General features: G+C 46.0%; 1 protein-coding gene across 1 annotated transcript in view; it reads left to right on the forward strand.

Moving 5' to 3' along the window:
• LOC105062522 (outer mitochondrial membrane lipid metabolism regulator OPA3) overlaps positions 1–16,553 on the forward strand; it is a 32,608-nt gene extending 16,055 nt beyond the window's left edge. Inside the window, exon 2 of the mRNA XM_010946819.3 lies at positions 13,103–16,553. Coding sequence (XP_010945121.1) covers positions 13,103–13,503 — 401 coding nt within the window. The 3' untranslated portion in view covers positions 13,504–16,553. The remainder of the gene's footprint in view (positions 1–13,102) is intronic.

A 16,553-nucleotide genomic window follows, 5' to 3' on the forward strand; every position in this document is an offset into this window, starting at 1 on the left:
GCTCTTATTTACAGACTCCTAAGCTAATGGGCAAATGCATAAAAGCTCTGGATGTATATAGCTTCAGGCTCAGCTCAATCCAGGACCTCAGACAACGCCTGGAAGTCACCGTCCCATCCCTGGGCCCTGTGTTTCTCTGTGCTGTCCTCTTTCTCAGGCAGTCTTTCTCCTTTTGGGGACAAGATGACCTCTGTAGCTCCAGGTTCACATCCCACTCCCTAAGCAACCCCAGAGGAAGGAGAGGGCCTCTTCTCTGAAATTCCAGGAAAAAAATCCCAGGGCTGAATGCCAACATCTGAAGATGAGGGTAGGGTTGGTTTTACCTGAACAACATAAGAGAGCAGTAGGGGAGGGGCATCCCCAAAGGAGAGTCAGGAGAAGTTTCCAGAGAAAGAGGAGTGGATGTGGGGCCAGCAAACCCAGCAGATACCTACTTCACCGGGGCTTTAGAGAGGGAGAGGGAAGCGGGGAGGGGCCTCTGTGTTCTTGAAGAGGGGCGTGGGGGCCTGGGAACCACCAGGATGCCCTTGGCCTAGATCTTTCCCATCTCCCTGGGTGACCGAGATGCACTGCTGAGCAGAACCCCTTTCTGTACCTCAGTGGAAGGTGTGGTCTCAGTCCCAGCAACTCCAGCTAGCATCACTTGGGTTCAGGGCTGAGGTCAGGTGCACTCTTGACCTCTGTGCATTGGCCACCAGCCGCAGGCGAGGGACAGGCCTGTTTTCAGCATGGCAGAATCCCCTTGACTGTTCCTGGAGTACCCCTGGTTCACCCTCTCAATTTCCTATTGGGGAGGATAGCGGTTCTGGGAGTCCTCAGTTTATCCCCACTCTCAGAGGGCCTGGTGTGTGCCATCCCAGTCTCTTGGGTTCAGCTGCCTGCCACCCTGCCTCACCCCAAACCCACCCACCCACGGGTGCCTAGGTCCCCTTCCTGCTGGCTCTGTCAGTTACCTCTCAGCCATCTGCTTTTGGCCTCTGAGGCTGCTGTGACTTGCTCCTCTTCAGTCCATGCCACTCTGTTCCCGCTGTTTTTGGGGCTTCTGGCTTCTTTCCACCCGCCTGCCATCTTAGTGGGGCTGAGGGAAGAACAGAGTATTTAATCTAAACAGGCTTAACCAGGAATCCAAGGTCCAGGGTGGCTTGTTTGTTGATTTTTGGGGAGAAAAAATTTTAATGATCTGTTTTGGTTTTGTTTTGTTTTTTAAATTCACATGGTTTAGTGATCAGAAGAGTATGTAGGGGAAAGTCTCCCTCCACTTCTGTTCCCCAGGCACCCTGTTCTGCACAGAGGAAACCACTATTATCTTGTGTATTTTCCAGAAAAAAAAAACCCAAAAAACTACTGCGCATTCCAAGCAGATGCTGATTTGTGCCCTCTTTTTTTCCATGAATATAGCAAACAGTATACACTGCGCTAGTCCTCACTGCTTTTCACTGACCGTGTTATATGTTATCCTGGAGAGACTTACCTGTCAGCTCATAAAAAACTTTCTTACCCTCTATTTCACCTGCTGACAGAATTATTGTAATTTATGAGACTGTAGATAGTCTTACAGGGTCTTTCCTGGCTGTTTTATTGTCATCATAAATGATGCTGCAGGATTAATGTGTCAGCAAGCCTTTCACACCTGCCTGGGTGAGTCTGGCATCCACCTCCAGCAGCAGAATTCCTGACTCAAGGGTGTGCACCAGATTTACACTTGCGGCCGCCAAGGTTTGAGACTGTCCCTTTCCTCCAAGTCTGGCCACCTGGATGCTATTTCTTTTTTTATCTTTTTACTTTGAACTCAGTTTAGATTTACAGAAAAGTTGTAAAAATGGTCCGGAGAGTTCCTGCATACCTTTCTTTCCCTCAGCTTCCCTTGATGACAGCCTCTCAATGTAAACACTGTACAGTGAACAAACCCAGGAAATGAACATGACTGCAGCGCTGATGTCGCGACCACGCATGGCATTCAGACTTCGCCAGTTTTTCCACCCCTGTCCCAGGATCTCATCCAGTACCCCGCATTGCATTTAGTTGTCATATCTTTGTAGTCTCTCTTAATCCGTGCTAGTTTCTCAGTCTGTCTTTGTCTTTCATGACCTTGGCCCTTTTGGAGGAGACTGGTTAGTTAATTTTGTAGATAGTCCTTCAATTTGAGTTTGCCTGATGCTTTCTTACAATTAGAAAGAGGTTCCACACTGTTGGCAGAAACAGCAGAACTACTGCTGTGTCCTCTCAGGGGACCACAGCAGGGCATTCACGATGTCAATCTGTCCAATTTCTGATCATGTTGACCTTGGTCACGTGGTTAAGGTGGTGACCACTAGGCTTGTCCAGGGTCAAGTTAGTGTCTTTCCCTTTACAGTTAATTTAATTTTGCCATGTATACAATTACCAAATCATTATGTTGTACACCTGAAATGAATAAAATACTATGTCAATTATACCTCAGTAAAAAGAAAATGAAACAAATCTCTTGGGGAAGATGCTTGGGGACTATGCAAATAGTCTGTTTCTCCTCAAACTTCTGTCCACTAATTTTAGCATCGATTTTAGATCTTGCCTGCAACAGTTATATTGTGGTATGATTCCAGTGTTGATTTTCCACTTCCCTCTTTCCTTTTCCATTTATTAATTGGAAGTCTGCTGTAAGAAGAGCTGTCGCTTCTTGTGGGCTGTTTTACCCCCGTCCCCAGTCATTCTGGGGAGGGGAAGGGGGTTCATGGAGGAAGTGGGGATCAGATCTAGGCTGGGCCTATTTCCAAGCCTGTGGTCTTGGCATTCTCCAGAGGGAAGAGGACCCACTGGGTATTGCTAATGGTGACCTCGTTTCCCAGGCCTGGAGGAGCAATTATAACTTATAACATTATAACGTAACTACAGTGGCTGCCCTTTATGGAAACCTCAATTTGGAGCCAGGCCAGTCCATCTTGATTGAACTCATGGTAAATTAAACCCTTTTTATAAAGAGTGGAACTGAGACTTGGAGGGCGAGGTTTGCTGTTTTGTGGAGGGGGGACAGATAGTTACTTTTTTAAGAAGAGGTACTGGGTTCAGTCCCCCAGTACCTCACGCATGCTAACCATGCACTCTACCACTTGAGCTATACCCTCTCTCCCTCCAGCAGTAACTCTTAAAACCACAGGTTCTCTGGCAGGAGAATGAGGGAGCCAGAGGGAGTACGTGCTACCTTCATCTCTGGCCAGCAGGGGGAGTCAGAGACCCAGAGGCCCTTGAGGCCCCTGTTCCTGGGGAGGAGATTTCTCCACTGTGCTGGGCCGAGGCCAGGACAGCTGCTTAGTTCACCTGTTGTGTTTAGGGCCCCTTTCCACATCATCATTTCTGAGGGCCACTGTATAATCAGGGTTCACCTACAGAAAAGAGAAAACACTCCAGCTCTTTTAGAAGAGAAGATGGTTTTCAATATTTTATTATAAACATTTCCAAACATACAGCAACATTGAAAGAATTTTACATTGAACACCCACATGCCCACCATGAAGATTCTCCCAGTAACATCTTACTGTGCTTCCTTTACCACATTTTGGTTCATCAGTCCACCCCTCTATCTGTTGATCAGTCTGTCTTATTTTTGATGTATTTCAAAATAAATTAGGCAGAAAGCAATTAAATACAAAGAATGAGGCTTGCACAGTTACTGGAAGGCCTGGAGGAAATACCTCTCGCCTGGGCCTCTGGAAACAGCACTACAGAACTGACCCACCAGGGGAGCTGCTGCCTTTGAGGCTGCCTACTCGAGTGCTATGTTGAAGAACGTATCAATTTAATGCTATCCAGGGACCAGGAAGCCATAACACCCATGAAATTGGTGATAGGACACTGGAAGTTCACCTTGGAAAACCCTGATGTCCCTAACCTACCTTTGCCAACAGAACCCGGGCGAAGCTGCAGTTGGGGGCTATTTTACTCATGTCTCCTTGCACGTCCTGGGTGATGCATCTCATTGGCCAACTGTAACTCACATCCTGGGCCCATGTGGCAGGGAAGTTAGTGAAGCACCCTTTAGAGCTCTGCAGCCTCTCGGTACAGGAAGGCCCAGTCACGGGGGACTGTCATGTGCACAAACTGGGGATCATCTGCTTCTGGCAGTTGAGTTGTTTCCCACTTCTTACCACTTTCACCTTCGCTGCCCAGAACATCCTTGAATGCTCATCTTTCCCCTCTTGGGTCTATTGCCTCTCAGGTGCTAGGAGGATGGCTAGGGGACAGGCCTGCAGCTCAGTGTGTTCACTTGCTAACAGAAGGAACTTCCCTCTGCCACAAGGAGAGCCCTGGGGAAGGGGTTCCAAAACTGCATGCTTCATCTTCCCTGACCACTGGGCCTTCATCCTTTCCCCTGGCAAGAGCTGTTTTGCAGACAAGGAGCCTAAGGCCCAGAAATATGAAGTAAATTACCCAAGGTGACACCACAAGAACGTATGGCCCATAACCTGTGGCCCAGATATCTGTGGCTGAGAACATTCCTGGAAAGAAATGGCCACTGGGTGACTCCAGGCCAAGTCCCTAAAGTGAAGGCTCAGGAAGGAAGAGGAGGGAGTCGGGGTTGGGAGGATGCCTTCCCTGAGCCTAGACCTTTTTCCTGTTGTATTTCCTGCGGTTGTCCTAATCTGACTTGGTATTATCCCCAGGGGATGACCAGGAACTCCTTCGTCTTGGCTGAGCAGCTCCAGTGGAAGGAGTATTAGAGCGCACAGCAGCTCCACCTGCCATTCTTGGGGTCAGGGCATGGCTGCCTCCATGTGGATCACCTGGGGGCCGGAAACAACTCAGCCGGGGCCTGGGCAGAACTGGGAGACGGGGCTCCCTGCCTGGGGGCGCCTTGGCCCCCTCCGCTCCTCACTCTGGTTTAGCTCTTATCTCCCATCTGGGGACCGCCCCTCATCTCCCGTGGTGTTTGTCCCTTCATCCGGCTGATGCCCACTCCTCTTCCTTCCTGGCTTGCTTAGTCTCTCCTGTTCTATTTTATTCTCTTCTGTTTCTTTTATTTTTTTATGACCTTATTGAGGCTCAGTTGACACACACTAAACTGCACACAGAAGTTTTGATAGACACGAACGCCCATGAAACCATCACCACAATCTAGAGAGTGAACATGCCCATCACCCCCAAAGTGTCCTTGTGCCTCTTGTCCTCCCAGCCCCAGCCCCCAACTCCCCCGATCCGCAGGCAACCACTAATCTGCTAGAGATTAGCTTGCATTTTCTAGAATTTTATATAGTTGGAATTAGGCATTTGTGAATTTAAATTTGTTTTCTTTAAAGAGATGCTGGTCATCATACACCACATTGATGCTGCAGTCTATGACCGTAGATCTGCAGTTTTCAAACTCCTGTGTGGAAGCTGCCATACCCACTGCCCACCTCACTTGTTCATCTCCCCTCGGAAGATCCCAGCCTTCTAACCTCCTTACCCCTGCGCTTACCCCAGGGTTCCTGGCTCAGGGAGGGCAGACTTTAGAGAATGGCCACAGCAGGAGGCAGAGGAGAGAGGAGTGAGGGCTGGGTGGAGTGTGCCCTTGGCCCCATGACACTGGCTGCTGCAGGGTCCACCGCCCTGCGGGGTTCTCTCGGCGGGCACACACCCACTCTGCAGCAGCGAAGCTTCCCGAGACAGATCTAAAGGCTCCTCGGATGCCAACTGAGGTACTTTCTGTTTAGGTTCCTTAGAACCTGTCTTGTCCTCAATGAGGATTCTTCAAGTGACCCTGTCCCATGACCATAAAAACCTTTGGGTCACCAGATGGTGTCATGCACCACTCACATGCCTCTCGCCCCAAAAGTCACATGTAAATTCCCCTCTCATGAGTCCCGTCTGTCCTGCAGGGCAGCCCCTCGGGTGGCTGGTGCTCAGGGTGCACCCTGGATGGCTGAATGCAGAGCAGCTCCCTGGCTTGGCAGGTGAAGGAAGCTCCCCACTAAATGGGCCAGGCTAGTAGGGGGCAGGATGTTCCTCTGGTATCCAGATCTTTCTATAAATCTCTACTTCCTTTCTTGAAGAACAAGGTTATGAATTCCTAGAATCAGAACTGTGGTTCCAAGGATATGCAGTCAGAATTTTTTTCTTATTTTTAAAAATAGAAGAGCAATCCATGTTTATATAAGTAGAAAAATGTAAAAACACAGATAAGAAAAAAATATAGATAGAGCATTCCATACCCCAGCGCTCATGACCAACCAAAAGTTCTTATTTTTGATGTGTTTCTTTTGTTTATTGTTTCATTTGCCAAACCTTCCCTGAGTGTCCAGTCTCAGTCCATTTTTGTGCTGGATAGTGCTGGGGACACAGCAGTGCTATCCAAGGACTCAGAGTCTGTTGTGAGAGACAGACCTGTCCCTAGACACTGGTGGCCCCAAGTGGGCAGGGCTGAGCTGGGGTACCAGGAGGCTGGGAGAGCCCAGGGAGGGCTTCCTGGAGGAGGAGTCAACTGAGATGAGCCTGGGGCTAAGAGAGAACATGTATATAAAGAGAATACAAAATGTTTTGAAAACTGAAAATAATTCCACATGTATAGAGGACTGGTGGTAAAAGGTATGTTGATCACATGGGACCTTTAGGTCATTTTAAGAAGTTTGGTCTTTATCCTAGAGTCAGCAGAAGCCAGATGTTAAGCAGGAGAGTACCTTGATCTGATGCTGGTTTCAGTCTGGTGACTTCAGGTATGAAAGCTGCATGGGGACGAGGTGAGAGAGATCCAGGCCAGAGATCAGGGAGGTGGCGGGATCAGGGCAGAGGCCTGGAAACCCAAAGGCAGTACTTATATATTTCTGGCTTGGACAAGTTTTTTTTTGTTTTTTGTTTTAATTGAGTTGTAATTGACACAGCATTATATTAGCTTCAGATATAACACACAGTGGTTTGATATTTTTATATATTGTAAAATGGTCACCACAATAAGGCTAGTTAACATCCATCAGCACATGTAGTTATAGAATTTTTTTTCTTGTGATGAGAACTTTTTATTCAACTATAGTCGCCATGCTGTACATTACGTCCCTGTGACTTACTTATTTTATAACCAGAAGTTTGTACCTTTTGACCCCCTTCACCTGTTTGGCCCAATCCCTTCATCCCACCTCTGGCAGCCACCAATCTGTTCTCTGTGACTATGAGCTTGAGGTTTTTGTTTGTTTTGTTTTGTTTTATTTTTACGTGTCTTTTTTTTGCTTTTACTATTTTTTTTTCAAATTGAAATGTAGTCAGTTTACTGTATTGTTTCAGTTTCTGGTGTACAGCACAATGTCTCTGTCATATATATACATATGTTCTCATATTCTTTTTCATTGTAGTTATTACAAGATATTGAATATAGTTTCCTGTGCTGTTTTGTTTTTAGATTCCACGAGTGAGATCATGTGGTATTTGTCTTTCTCTATCTGACTTACTTCACCTAGCAGAATGCCCTCTAATTCCATCCACATTGTCACAAATGGCAAGAATTCATTCTTTTTTATGGCTGAATAATATTCCATTGTGTATATAGTCCACATTTTTTAATCCATTCATCCATTCCATATCTTGGCTATTGTTAATAAGCTGCAGTGAACATGTGGGTGCATATATGTTTTTGAGTTAGTGTTTTTAATTTTCTTTGGATAAATACCCAGAAGTGGAATTGGTGAATCATATGGTAGTTCTACTTTCAATTTTTTGAGTAACCTCCATCATGTTCTCCATAGTGGCTGCACTAATTTACATTCCCACCAACAGTGTACAAGGGTTCCCTTTTCTCCACATCCTTACCGTCTCTTGCTGTGTCTTGCCTTTTTGGTAATAGCTGTTCTAACAGGTGTGAAGTGATAGCTCATTGTGCTTTTGACTTGCATTTCCCTGGTGATTAATCATGTTGAGTATCTTTTTAGGTACCTGTTGGCCATTTGTATGTCTTCTTTAGAAAAATGTCTATTCAGATCCTCTGCCCATTTTTAAATTAAATTGTTTGGAAGTTTTTACTATTGAGTTAAATGAGTTCTTTGTGTATGTTGCATGTTAACCCTTTATCAGACACATGATTTGCAAATATTTTCTCCCATTCTATATGTTGCCTTTTCATTTTGTTTCTGGTTTTCTTTGCTGTGCAGAAGCTTTTTAGTTTGACTTGGTGATTTTTGCTTTTGTTGCATTTGTTTTTGGTGTGAAATCCAAAAAATCTTAACCAAGACTGATATTAAGAAGCTTGTTGCCTATGTTTTCTTCTAGGAGTTTGATTGTTTCAGTTCATGCATTCAAGTGTTTAATCCATTTTGAGTTAATTTTTGTGTATGGTGTAAGATACTGGTCAGTTTCTTTTTTTTTTTAACGTATGGCTGTCTGGTTTTCCCTGTGCCTTTTATTGAAGAGACCATCCTTTCCCCATTGTATATTTTTGGCTCCTTTATCATAAATTAAAAATTGACCATATATGTGTGGGTTTATTTTGGGGCTCTCGATTCTATTCCATTGATCTTTGTGTCTGTTTTTATGCCAGTACCATATAGTTTTGATTACTATAGCTTTGTAATACAGTTTGAAATCAGGGTATGTGATGCCTCCAGCTTTGCTCCTCTTTCTCAAGATTACTTTGGCTACTCAGGGTCATTTGTGGTTCCATACAAATTTTAGGATTATTTGTTCTATTTCTGTGAAAAAGGCCATTGGAATTTTGATAGGGAGTGCATTGAATCTGTAGGTTGCTTTGGATGGTATGTACACTTCAACAATAATAATTCTTCAAATCCATGAACACAGTATATCTTTCCATTTATTTGAGTCTTCAGTTTTTTTCGTCAGTGTCATATAGTTTTCAGTATACAGGTTTTTTGCCTCCTTGGTTAAATTAATTCCTAGGTATTTCATTCTTTTTGATGCAATTATAAATGAGTTTTTTTCTTAATTTTTCTTTCTGTTAGTTCATTATTAGTGTACAGAAACAATTTTCTGTATATATGAATATATTTTAACTTTTTTTCAAAAGCCTTTAATTTTTTAAAAAAATTTTTTTAGGGGGTCATTAGGTTTATTTATTTATTTATTTATTATTAGGTTTTTGGTTTTTTTTTCCAGTGGAGGTACTAGGGATTGAACCCAGGACCTCGTGCATGCTAAGCATGCACTCTACCACTTGAGCTATACCCTCCCCCGTAATTTTCTGTATATTGATTTTGTATCCTGCAGCTTTACTGAATTCATTTATTAGTTCTAACAGTTTTTTGGTGGCATGTTCAGGGCTTTCTGTATATATGATGTCATCTGTAAATAGTGACAGTTTTATTCCTTTCTTTCCAATTTGGATGCCTTTTATTTCTTTTTCTTGCCTAATTGCTCTGGCTAGGGCTTCCAATACTGTGTTGAATAAAGTGGCAAGAATGGACATCCTTGTCTTGTTCCTGATCTTAGAGGAAAAGCTTTCAGCTTTTCACCATTGAGTATGACTTTAGCTGTAGGCTTGTCATATATATCCTTTATAATGTTGAGGCACATTCTCTCCATACCCACTTTGTTGAAAAGTTTTACCATAAATGGATGCTGAATTTTGTCAAATGCTTTTTCTTCATCTGTTGAGATGATCTTCTATATGATTTTTATCCTTCATTTTGTTAACGTGGTGTATCACATTGATTGACTTTTTAATCCTTGCATCCCTGGAGTAAACCCCACTTGATTAAGGTGTATGATCCTTTTAATGTGTTGTTGAATTCGGTTTGCTAGTATTTTGTGGAGGATTTTGAATCTGTGTTCATCAGGGATGTTGGCCTGTAATTTTCTTTTCTTGTGGTGCCCTTGTGTGGTTTTGGTATCAGGGTAATGCTGGCCTTGTAAAATGAGTTTGACAGTGTTCCCTCCTGTTTTTTGGAAGAATTTGAGATGGATTGGTATTCATTCTTCTTTGAATGTTTGGTAGAATTTACCAGTGAAGCTGTCTGGTCCCAAATTTTTTATTTTTTGTAAGTTTTCAGTTGCTAATTCAGTCTTCTTACTGGTAATTGATCTGTTTAGATTTTCTGTTTCTTCATAATGCAGTCTTAGAAGGCTGTATGTTTCTAGGAATTTATCCGTTTCTTCTAGATTGTCCGATTTGTTAGCATATAATTGTTCATAGTAGTCTCTGATGATCCTTTGTATTTCTGTAGTATCGATTGTAACTTCTTCATTTCTGATTTTATTTATTTTCTTTCTCTTTTTTGTCAGTGAGTCTAGCTAAAAATTTATCAATTTTGTTTATATTTTCAAAGAACCAGCTTTTAGTTTCATTGAGCCTTTATATTGTCTTTTTAGTTTCTATTTCATTTATTTCTGCTCTGTTCTTTGTCATTTCCTTCCTTCTACTATCTTTGGGCTTCATTTGTCCTTTTTCTAGTTCCTTGAGGTATAAAGTTAGGTTTATTGAGATTTTTCTTCTTCCTTGAGATCGGTGTTTATCACTATGAACATCCCTTTCAGAACTGCTTTTGCTGCATCCCATGAACTTGGGTATATTGTATTTCATTTTCTTTTTTCTCAAGGTATTTTAAAAATTTCTCTTTTGATTTCTTCATTGACCCATTTGTTGTGCAGTAGCATGTTGTTTAATCTTTACATATTTGTGAATTTTCCAGTTTTCTTCTTGTAATTGATTTCCTACTGTTGTGGTCAGAAAAGATGCTTGATAAGATTTCAGTCTTCTTAAATTTGTTAAGACTTGTTTTGCAGCCTAACATATGACTCCAAAGGCCTTGTTGCGGTGTATTAAGCCTGGCCCTGACTGAGAAGGTTTCGTATCATCTCATTTAGTCCGTTTAGCAATACTCTCCTGTGGGTGGGGGGGTCCTTATTTGAAGAACTAAGGCTTAGGGAAGAATACTCCCTTGCCCACAGCCAACTGGCGTGACTTCGACACAGGAGGCAAAAATATACAGTGGAGAAAAGACATTATCTTCAACAAGCGGTGCTGGGAAAACTGGACAGCCACATGTAAAACAATCCCATCAGACCATTCCCTCACACCGTATACAAAAACTAACTCAAAATGGTTTAAAGACCTAAATGTAAGGCCTGAAACCATAAAACTCCTACAGGAGAACAGAGGTGGAACACTCTTTGACATAAATTGTAACAATATTTTCTTGAATCAGTCTCCTAAGGCAAAAGAAATGAAAACAAAACTAAATAAATCGGACCTAATGGAACTTTAAGATTGCAAACAAGTGGCTGGATGACAAGACCATTCCCAGTTGTGATAGGTGCTCTGAAGGCAATTCACAGAGTGATGGGAGGTCAAAGAGGGGACACTGGTCAGAGCTAGGACGGGGCCTGGATAAGGACAGCAGAAGGGGGCGTGGAAGAGGCACTCCGGCTGGGGGATGGACGACTCAGAGCAGAGCGGCTGTCATTGCCAGGTGGCAGGACCCCAGGTGGACCCCACGGAGACCTGATGCTAGGACCTCAGCGTGGGAGGGGTCTCCACAGCCTGGCTCCCAGGGACCCCACCACATTGGATCTACGTAACAACTAGTAGCAACAGTAGCCACAGCAGCTGGCAGTTACTGAGAGGGGACCCTGGGTACTCTCCTCCGATCTGACCGCCAGCCCCGGGCAGAACTCCACAAACAGTTTTACTGCTTTAAAAATTTTTTTAAATTTTACTCCTTTAAAAAAATTGAGAAGTTATATACCCTCTAGTGCATTTTCAAGTTGACAATTAAAACTTCGTAAGTTCAAGTAGATGCAGAGGATATAGTTTCTGGTGTGTTAACGAATACTGACATTTTCAAACATCCAGTGAGTCCTTTTTTTGTAGTATCTAGTGCAATCCACACACTCGTGATTCGGTGCCTGCTGATGTCTGGCATATTATTGTTAATTTTTTTAATGGAGGTAGGGGGGATTGAACCCAGGACCTTGTGCATGCTAAGCACATGCTCTACTGCTGAGCTGTACCCACCCACCCCAATGTCTGGCTTAGAAGAAAAAAAATGAACACGTTCTTCTTTTAGTCAGAAATTTTACCTTGTTCCTTTTGTCCTTAAACTTGTATTTACAGTTCCTTTCCCCATGGAATTCTGTCTGATGAATGATGTATCAGCAACCAAAATATGTACAGAAATTCAAATTTTAATTTGTTAAATTTCCTGTGACCATAAAGTTCTGAATATTAAAATGTTTTCTTCTGGATTGAACTATGGTTAAACTTATTAGTGCACAATTAATTTAAAACATTTTCAGTATTTTGAATTCATGGATAATGATTAAACATTAAAAGTAAAATGATATGTTGGAAATGAGTCTCCAAATGGGCTAGAATACAATAATGTCATGTGTCCTTGGATGAATGGCAACTATTACAGAAGTGAGTCAGGCTTCAGCCTCAATTCTACCTTGGTTTCTAAGACAAATGCTGAGACCTTCCTTCACAGAGGAGCAGCTAGGCAAGGAAGGTTTTGTTCCAGCAGCACCAGTCACCTCTGAGCTTCTTCCAAGGTATGTGCCCAAAGCCTCACCATAAAGAGCTCACAACTCCTAGCTCTATCTTCAAGGTTGGTGAAAATCTAGGATGGGAGCCACCCGATTTGCAAAGAGGATTGGTTATCCAGCGCTCACATGCTTAGCATCGGTTCCCACATATCAGCCACCTTTTCTTTGGATCCAGGAGGTCCCCCTCCACTGCAGCCCTAATTCTGCATTTGGGGAAGATTTGGAAAGAAAGGAGGTCCGCCTTTTCCCTGGGAAGTGGAAGGAGCGATGGTGCCAGGGCAGGTGGCTTGAGGGAAGAGCAGAGGGGGCTGATCTTCTGGTAATTGACCCTTTTTTTACACCTTCCCAGGACTTTGTGCCCTGGGAGCTTCTAGTGGCCTTCCAGGGGCTTGGTCCCCAGTCTGAGGACCTCCCATCTAGGCCATAGTTTCTCATTCCTGGCAGCTTGGCAGAATCTTCTGGGAGATTTAAAAAGATGCCCTCAGGGTCACCCTACGCCTGGTGACTGGCACGCCTGGGGCCATGCAGGTGCGGATCTTATTCCGAGTGCCCCCTGGTGACTCTGGCTGCCATGTCCCCATTTCTCCAACCTGGACACCAAGGCGTGGAGGGGCGGGGCTTGCAGGGGGCTCCTGGCGCACCACCTGACCCCTCTCTTCCCCTGCAGTGTACCACTGGGTGGAGATGCGGACCAAGATGCGCATCATGGGCTTCCGGGGCACGGTCATCAAGCCGCTGAACGAGGAGGCGGCCGCCGAGCTGGGCGCTGAGCTGCTGGGTGAGGCCACCATCTTCATCGTGGGAGGCAGCTGCCTGGTGCTCGAGTACTGGCGCCACCAGGCGCAGCAGCGTCGCAAGGAAGAGGAGCAGCGCGCCGCCTGGACCGCAATGCGGGACGAGGTGGGCCACCTGGCGCTGGCGCTGGAGGCCCTGCAGGCGCAGGTGCAGGAGGCGCCGCCACAGGGCGCCCTGGAGGAGCTGCAGGCGCAGATGCGAGAGGTGCGCACCCAGCTCCGCGCCCAGGACCCACCATCCACATCCCGGGCAGCGTCCACATCCAAGGAGTAGAAGTCTACTGAAGCATGAACTTAGGCAGTATGCCCTGACGTGGCCTTCTCCCTGCACTACCCCAGCCTGTGCTGGCCCAGTGGAAACCACAGGATCTTGATGGAACTTGGATTAGGTCACCTCCCACTGACCAGTGGTACCTTCCACTGGGACCAGCCCCCAGCAGGCAAAGCGTTTGTTCCAAAATAGCCCCCTCAGTCTCTGGCTCGTTGGTACAGTGCACAGTGCTCATCTCCACCCCCACTCCTCACAGACCTGTGAGGTCCCAGCCTGCTGGACCACCTGATCATTCTTCCCGCAGAAGAAAAAATGGAACCAGACTTCAGCCAAATCAACCTCAGTCCCCCATTTACCTGACAGTGTTACCTTTTTCTGGGATGATCATCCTTTATACCGGAACACCTCCTTCCCTTTGTAAGTCGGTACAGACTGTTGTGAGGAAACAAACGCAGTGCCAGTGAACTATCTCCCTCACCATCTAAGGTGGGCTCTTCTCCCTCTTTCTTTGAGGGAGAAGAAAAAAGGGGATCCTGGCTTCAATTAATCCATCAAATATATCTTTCCCCTTAACCTGATCTGTGGTACCTTCCCCTGAGATGCCCAAATGGAATATTCCAACAGAACCCAGTCATCCTTCAGTCTGTAGCACAGCCCACTGGAATGGCTGTGTGGGGGGTCTTCTCCTGGCCCTCCCAGCCCCCCTTCTGCTGGAAACATTGATCCTGCCTAGGGCTAATCTGTCTTGCAGCCTCGGCCCCCTGTTTCCTTGCCCTCAGTCTCTGGGCCCTTCCTACCTTCCGCACTGTCTTGAGTAGCTGCTCTCAGGGGGCTACCGGCTGTGGACTAGATGATCACGTCCTCCATGTTCCGTCCAAATCTATGGATCTGTGTACCCTTGCCCCTCTCCCCCGGGGCTCTGGACTGGCCGAGCAGTCCCCCTTCATGCAGTGGTGCCCTCCTGCCTCTGTAGCCCCAAGGCCCCCCTGCATCCCACTGGGCTAAGCCACCAGTCGGTCTTACCTTCTTTGTTAATTTCCACAAACTCTGTGGCTTAAAGCAATAGGAGTTTATTCTTTCACAGTTCTGGAGGCCAGACATCTGAAGTCAAGGTGTCGTGAGGGCCACGCCCCCTCCGAAGGCTCTAGGGGAGGAGCCTTCCTTGCTGTTCAGCTTCTGGTGGCTTCCGGCCTTCCTTGGCTTGTGGCCGCGTATCTCCAGTCTCTGCCTCCATCTTCACGTGGCCTTCTCTCCCTCTCTGTCTCTTCTAAAGATTCCTGTCATTGGATTAAGGGCCCACTCAAAATCTAGGATGATTTCACTTCAACTGTAACTTAATTACACATACAAAGACCTTTTTTCCAAATAAGCTCATGTTCAGGTTCCATGGGTTGGATGCGGACACCCCTTCTGGTGAGCCACCATTCAACCCACCACGCCTCCTGCCAACCCCGTGGGTCATTTGGGGAACCATGAGGATGAGAGGAATGGTCCAGGAACCACCCATCACTGCCTGATTTCTCTTCCTGGGCTCACCTCTGAAGGCGGAAGGGCGGGGTGGTGATCTGGGCCCCACCAGTCTGTATTCTCTCTTTGAAACTATAGATATTTCCTAATTAAAAGAGCCCTGGAGTGAGGAAATCATCTGAGAATCATGATATGGCTCTTCAAATGGGTATAAGGCTCATTAAAGTTAGGAGAGAAGCTGAGAGAGTTCTGATGAGGGTGAGTGGTGGAGAGTCATCCAGTGAACTCTTTCCCAGATGGGGACACTGAGGCCCAGGGGAAGAGAGGGACTTGCCCAAGGCCATGAAGCCAGTGAGGTGATGAAGAAGTGAGAGCAGAGTCTAGAGCACCGGGAGGGACGCAGGGAGGATACAGGGCGAGGAGGAGGAGGAGGAGAGGGAGGCAGGTTACTGGGGGAGGGGCAGAGGCTCCCAGACTCAGCACTGATAGTGGGGAGTGGGGGCCTCCATGTTCTATCAGAACAGCCCCAGATCACTCCCAAGATCTTAGCTTGTAGTGAACGGGGTTAGATCCATTCCACGTGGGCCCGTTTCCTAGCAGCTGCAGGTGAAGGGAGAGGGGGAGGCTGACTCTCACTTCCTTCCTCCCTCATCTCACTTCCCCAGGGGATTGAAAATGATTTGGATACAAGACCTACTCAGATAGAAAACCAAGACACTGGAGTTCTGAAACAGCACCTTAATTCCTTCTAGAAGAGCCTTCTCTGATGTGGAGGGAGCTGAGGAGGTTGGGTCCCAGGTGGGAGTGTCTTTAAAGTTGGAAGTGACCTGAGTGGATTAAGTGGTGAGGGGAGAAAAGGCAAGAGACAGAGCTACACTGTGTGAAGGGGTGATTAATGGAGCCAGATGAGCAGGCCCAGTGCCTGTTTCCATGATTACCCCTGGGGGTCCACTCTGGCACTGAGACCTCTCTGGAGCATGGGTTGCTGGAGCCCAGGGACTGCCCACCCTCTCCCCATCATCGGGTCAATAAGGTGTGGTCATTATCATAGTTGTTGGAGATTCTTGAGCTCTGGTTAGGTGCTTGGCACTGTTCTAAGTGCTTTACATAATCCCTCAAACATTATTTTCTTTGTTTTCTGGATGAGGAACCTGAGGCACAGAGAGGGAAAGTCAGCTACCCAAGGTCACAGAGGCAGGGAGGAAGCAGAGGTGAGGTATGAAGATGAGCGCCTGGGTCCGAGCTCCTGCGCTGTCCTGACCCTAAGGCAGTGCTACTGTCACATCTCTGGGACTCAAAACTCAGCCCTGCCGTGTGCCTACGTGGGACGAGACCTTGCGGGATGCATCCACTTCACCCACTGGGTGGGGGTGGGATGAGGGTGTGTGGAAGTGGAAAGGATCCCCTCTCCAAATGCCTGAGGCCAGAGGATGCTTCAGCACTCTGGTTTCCTACTAACTAAAATTTTGTGTACATTCGCGACGTGGGGAGAGGGGTTAGAATAAATGTGGAATTCAAGTTGTTTGTCTTCAAGTTGCTGCATTTTTTTCCGTATTAAAAAAAGATCTCTGTTAACCCTAGAAAAA

The sequence above is a fragment of the Camelus bactrianus genome, chromosome 9, assembly GCF_048773025.1.
Source record: "Camelus bactrianus isolate YW-2024 breed Bactrian camel chromosome 9, ASM4877302v1, whole genome shotgun sequence".
Lineage (NCBI taxonomy): Eukaryota > Metazoa > Chordata > Mammalia > Artiodactyla > Camelidae > Camelus > Camelus bactrianus.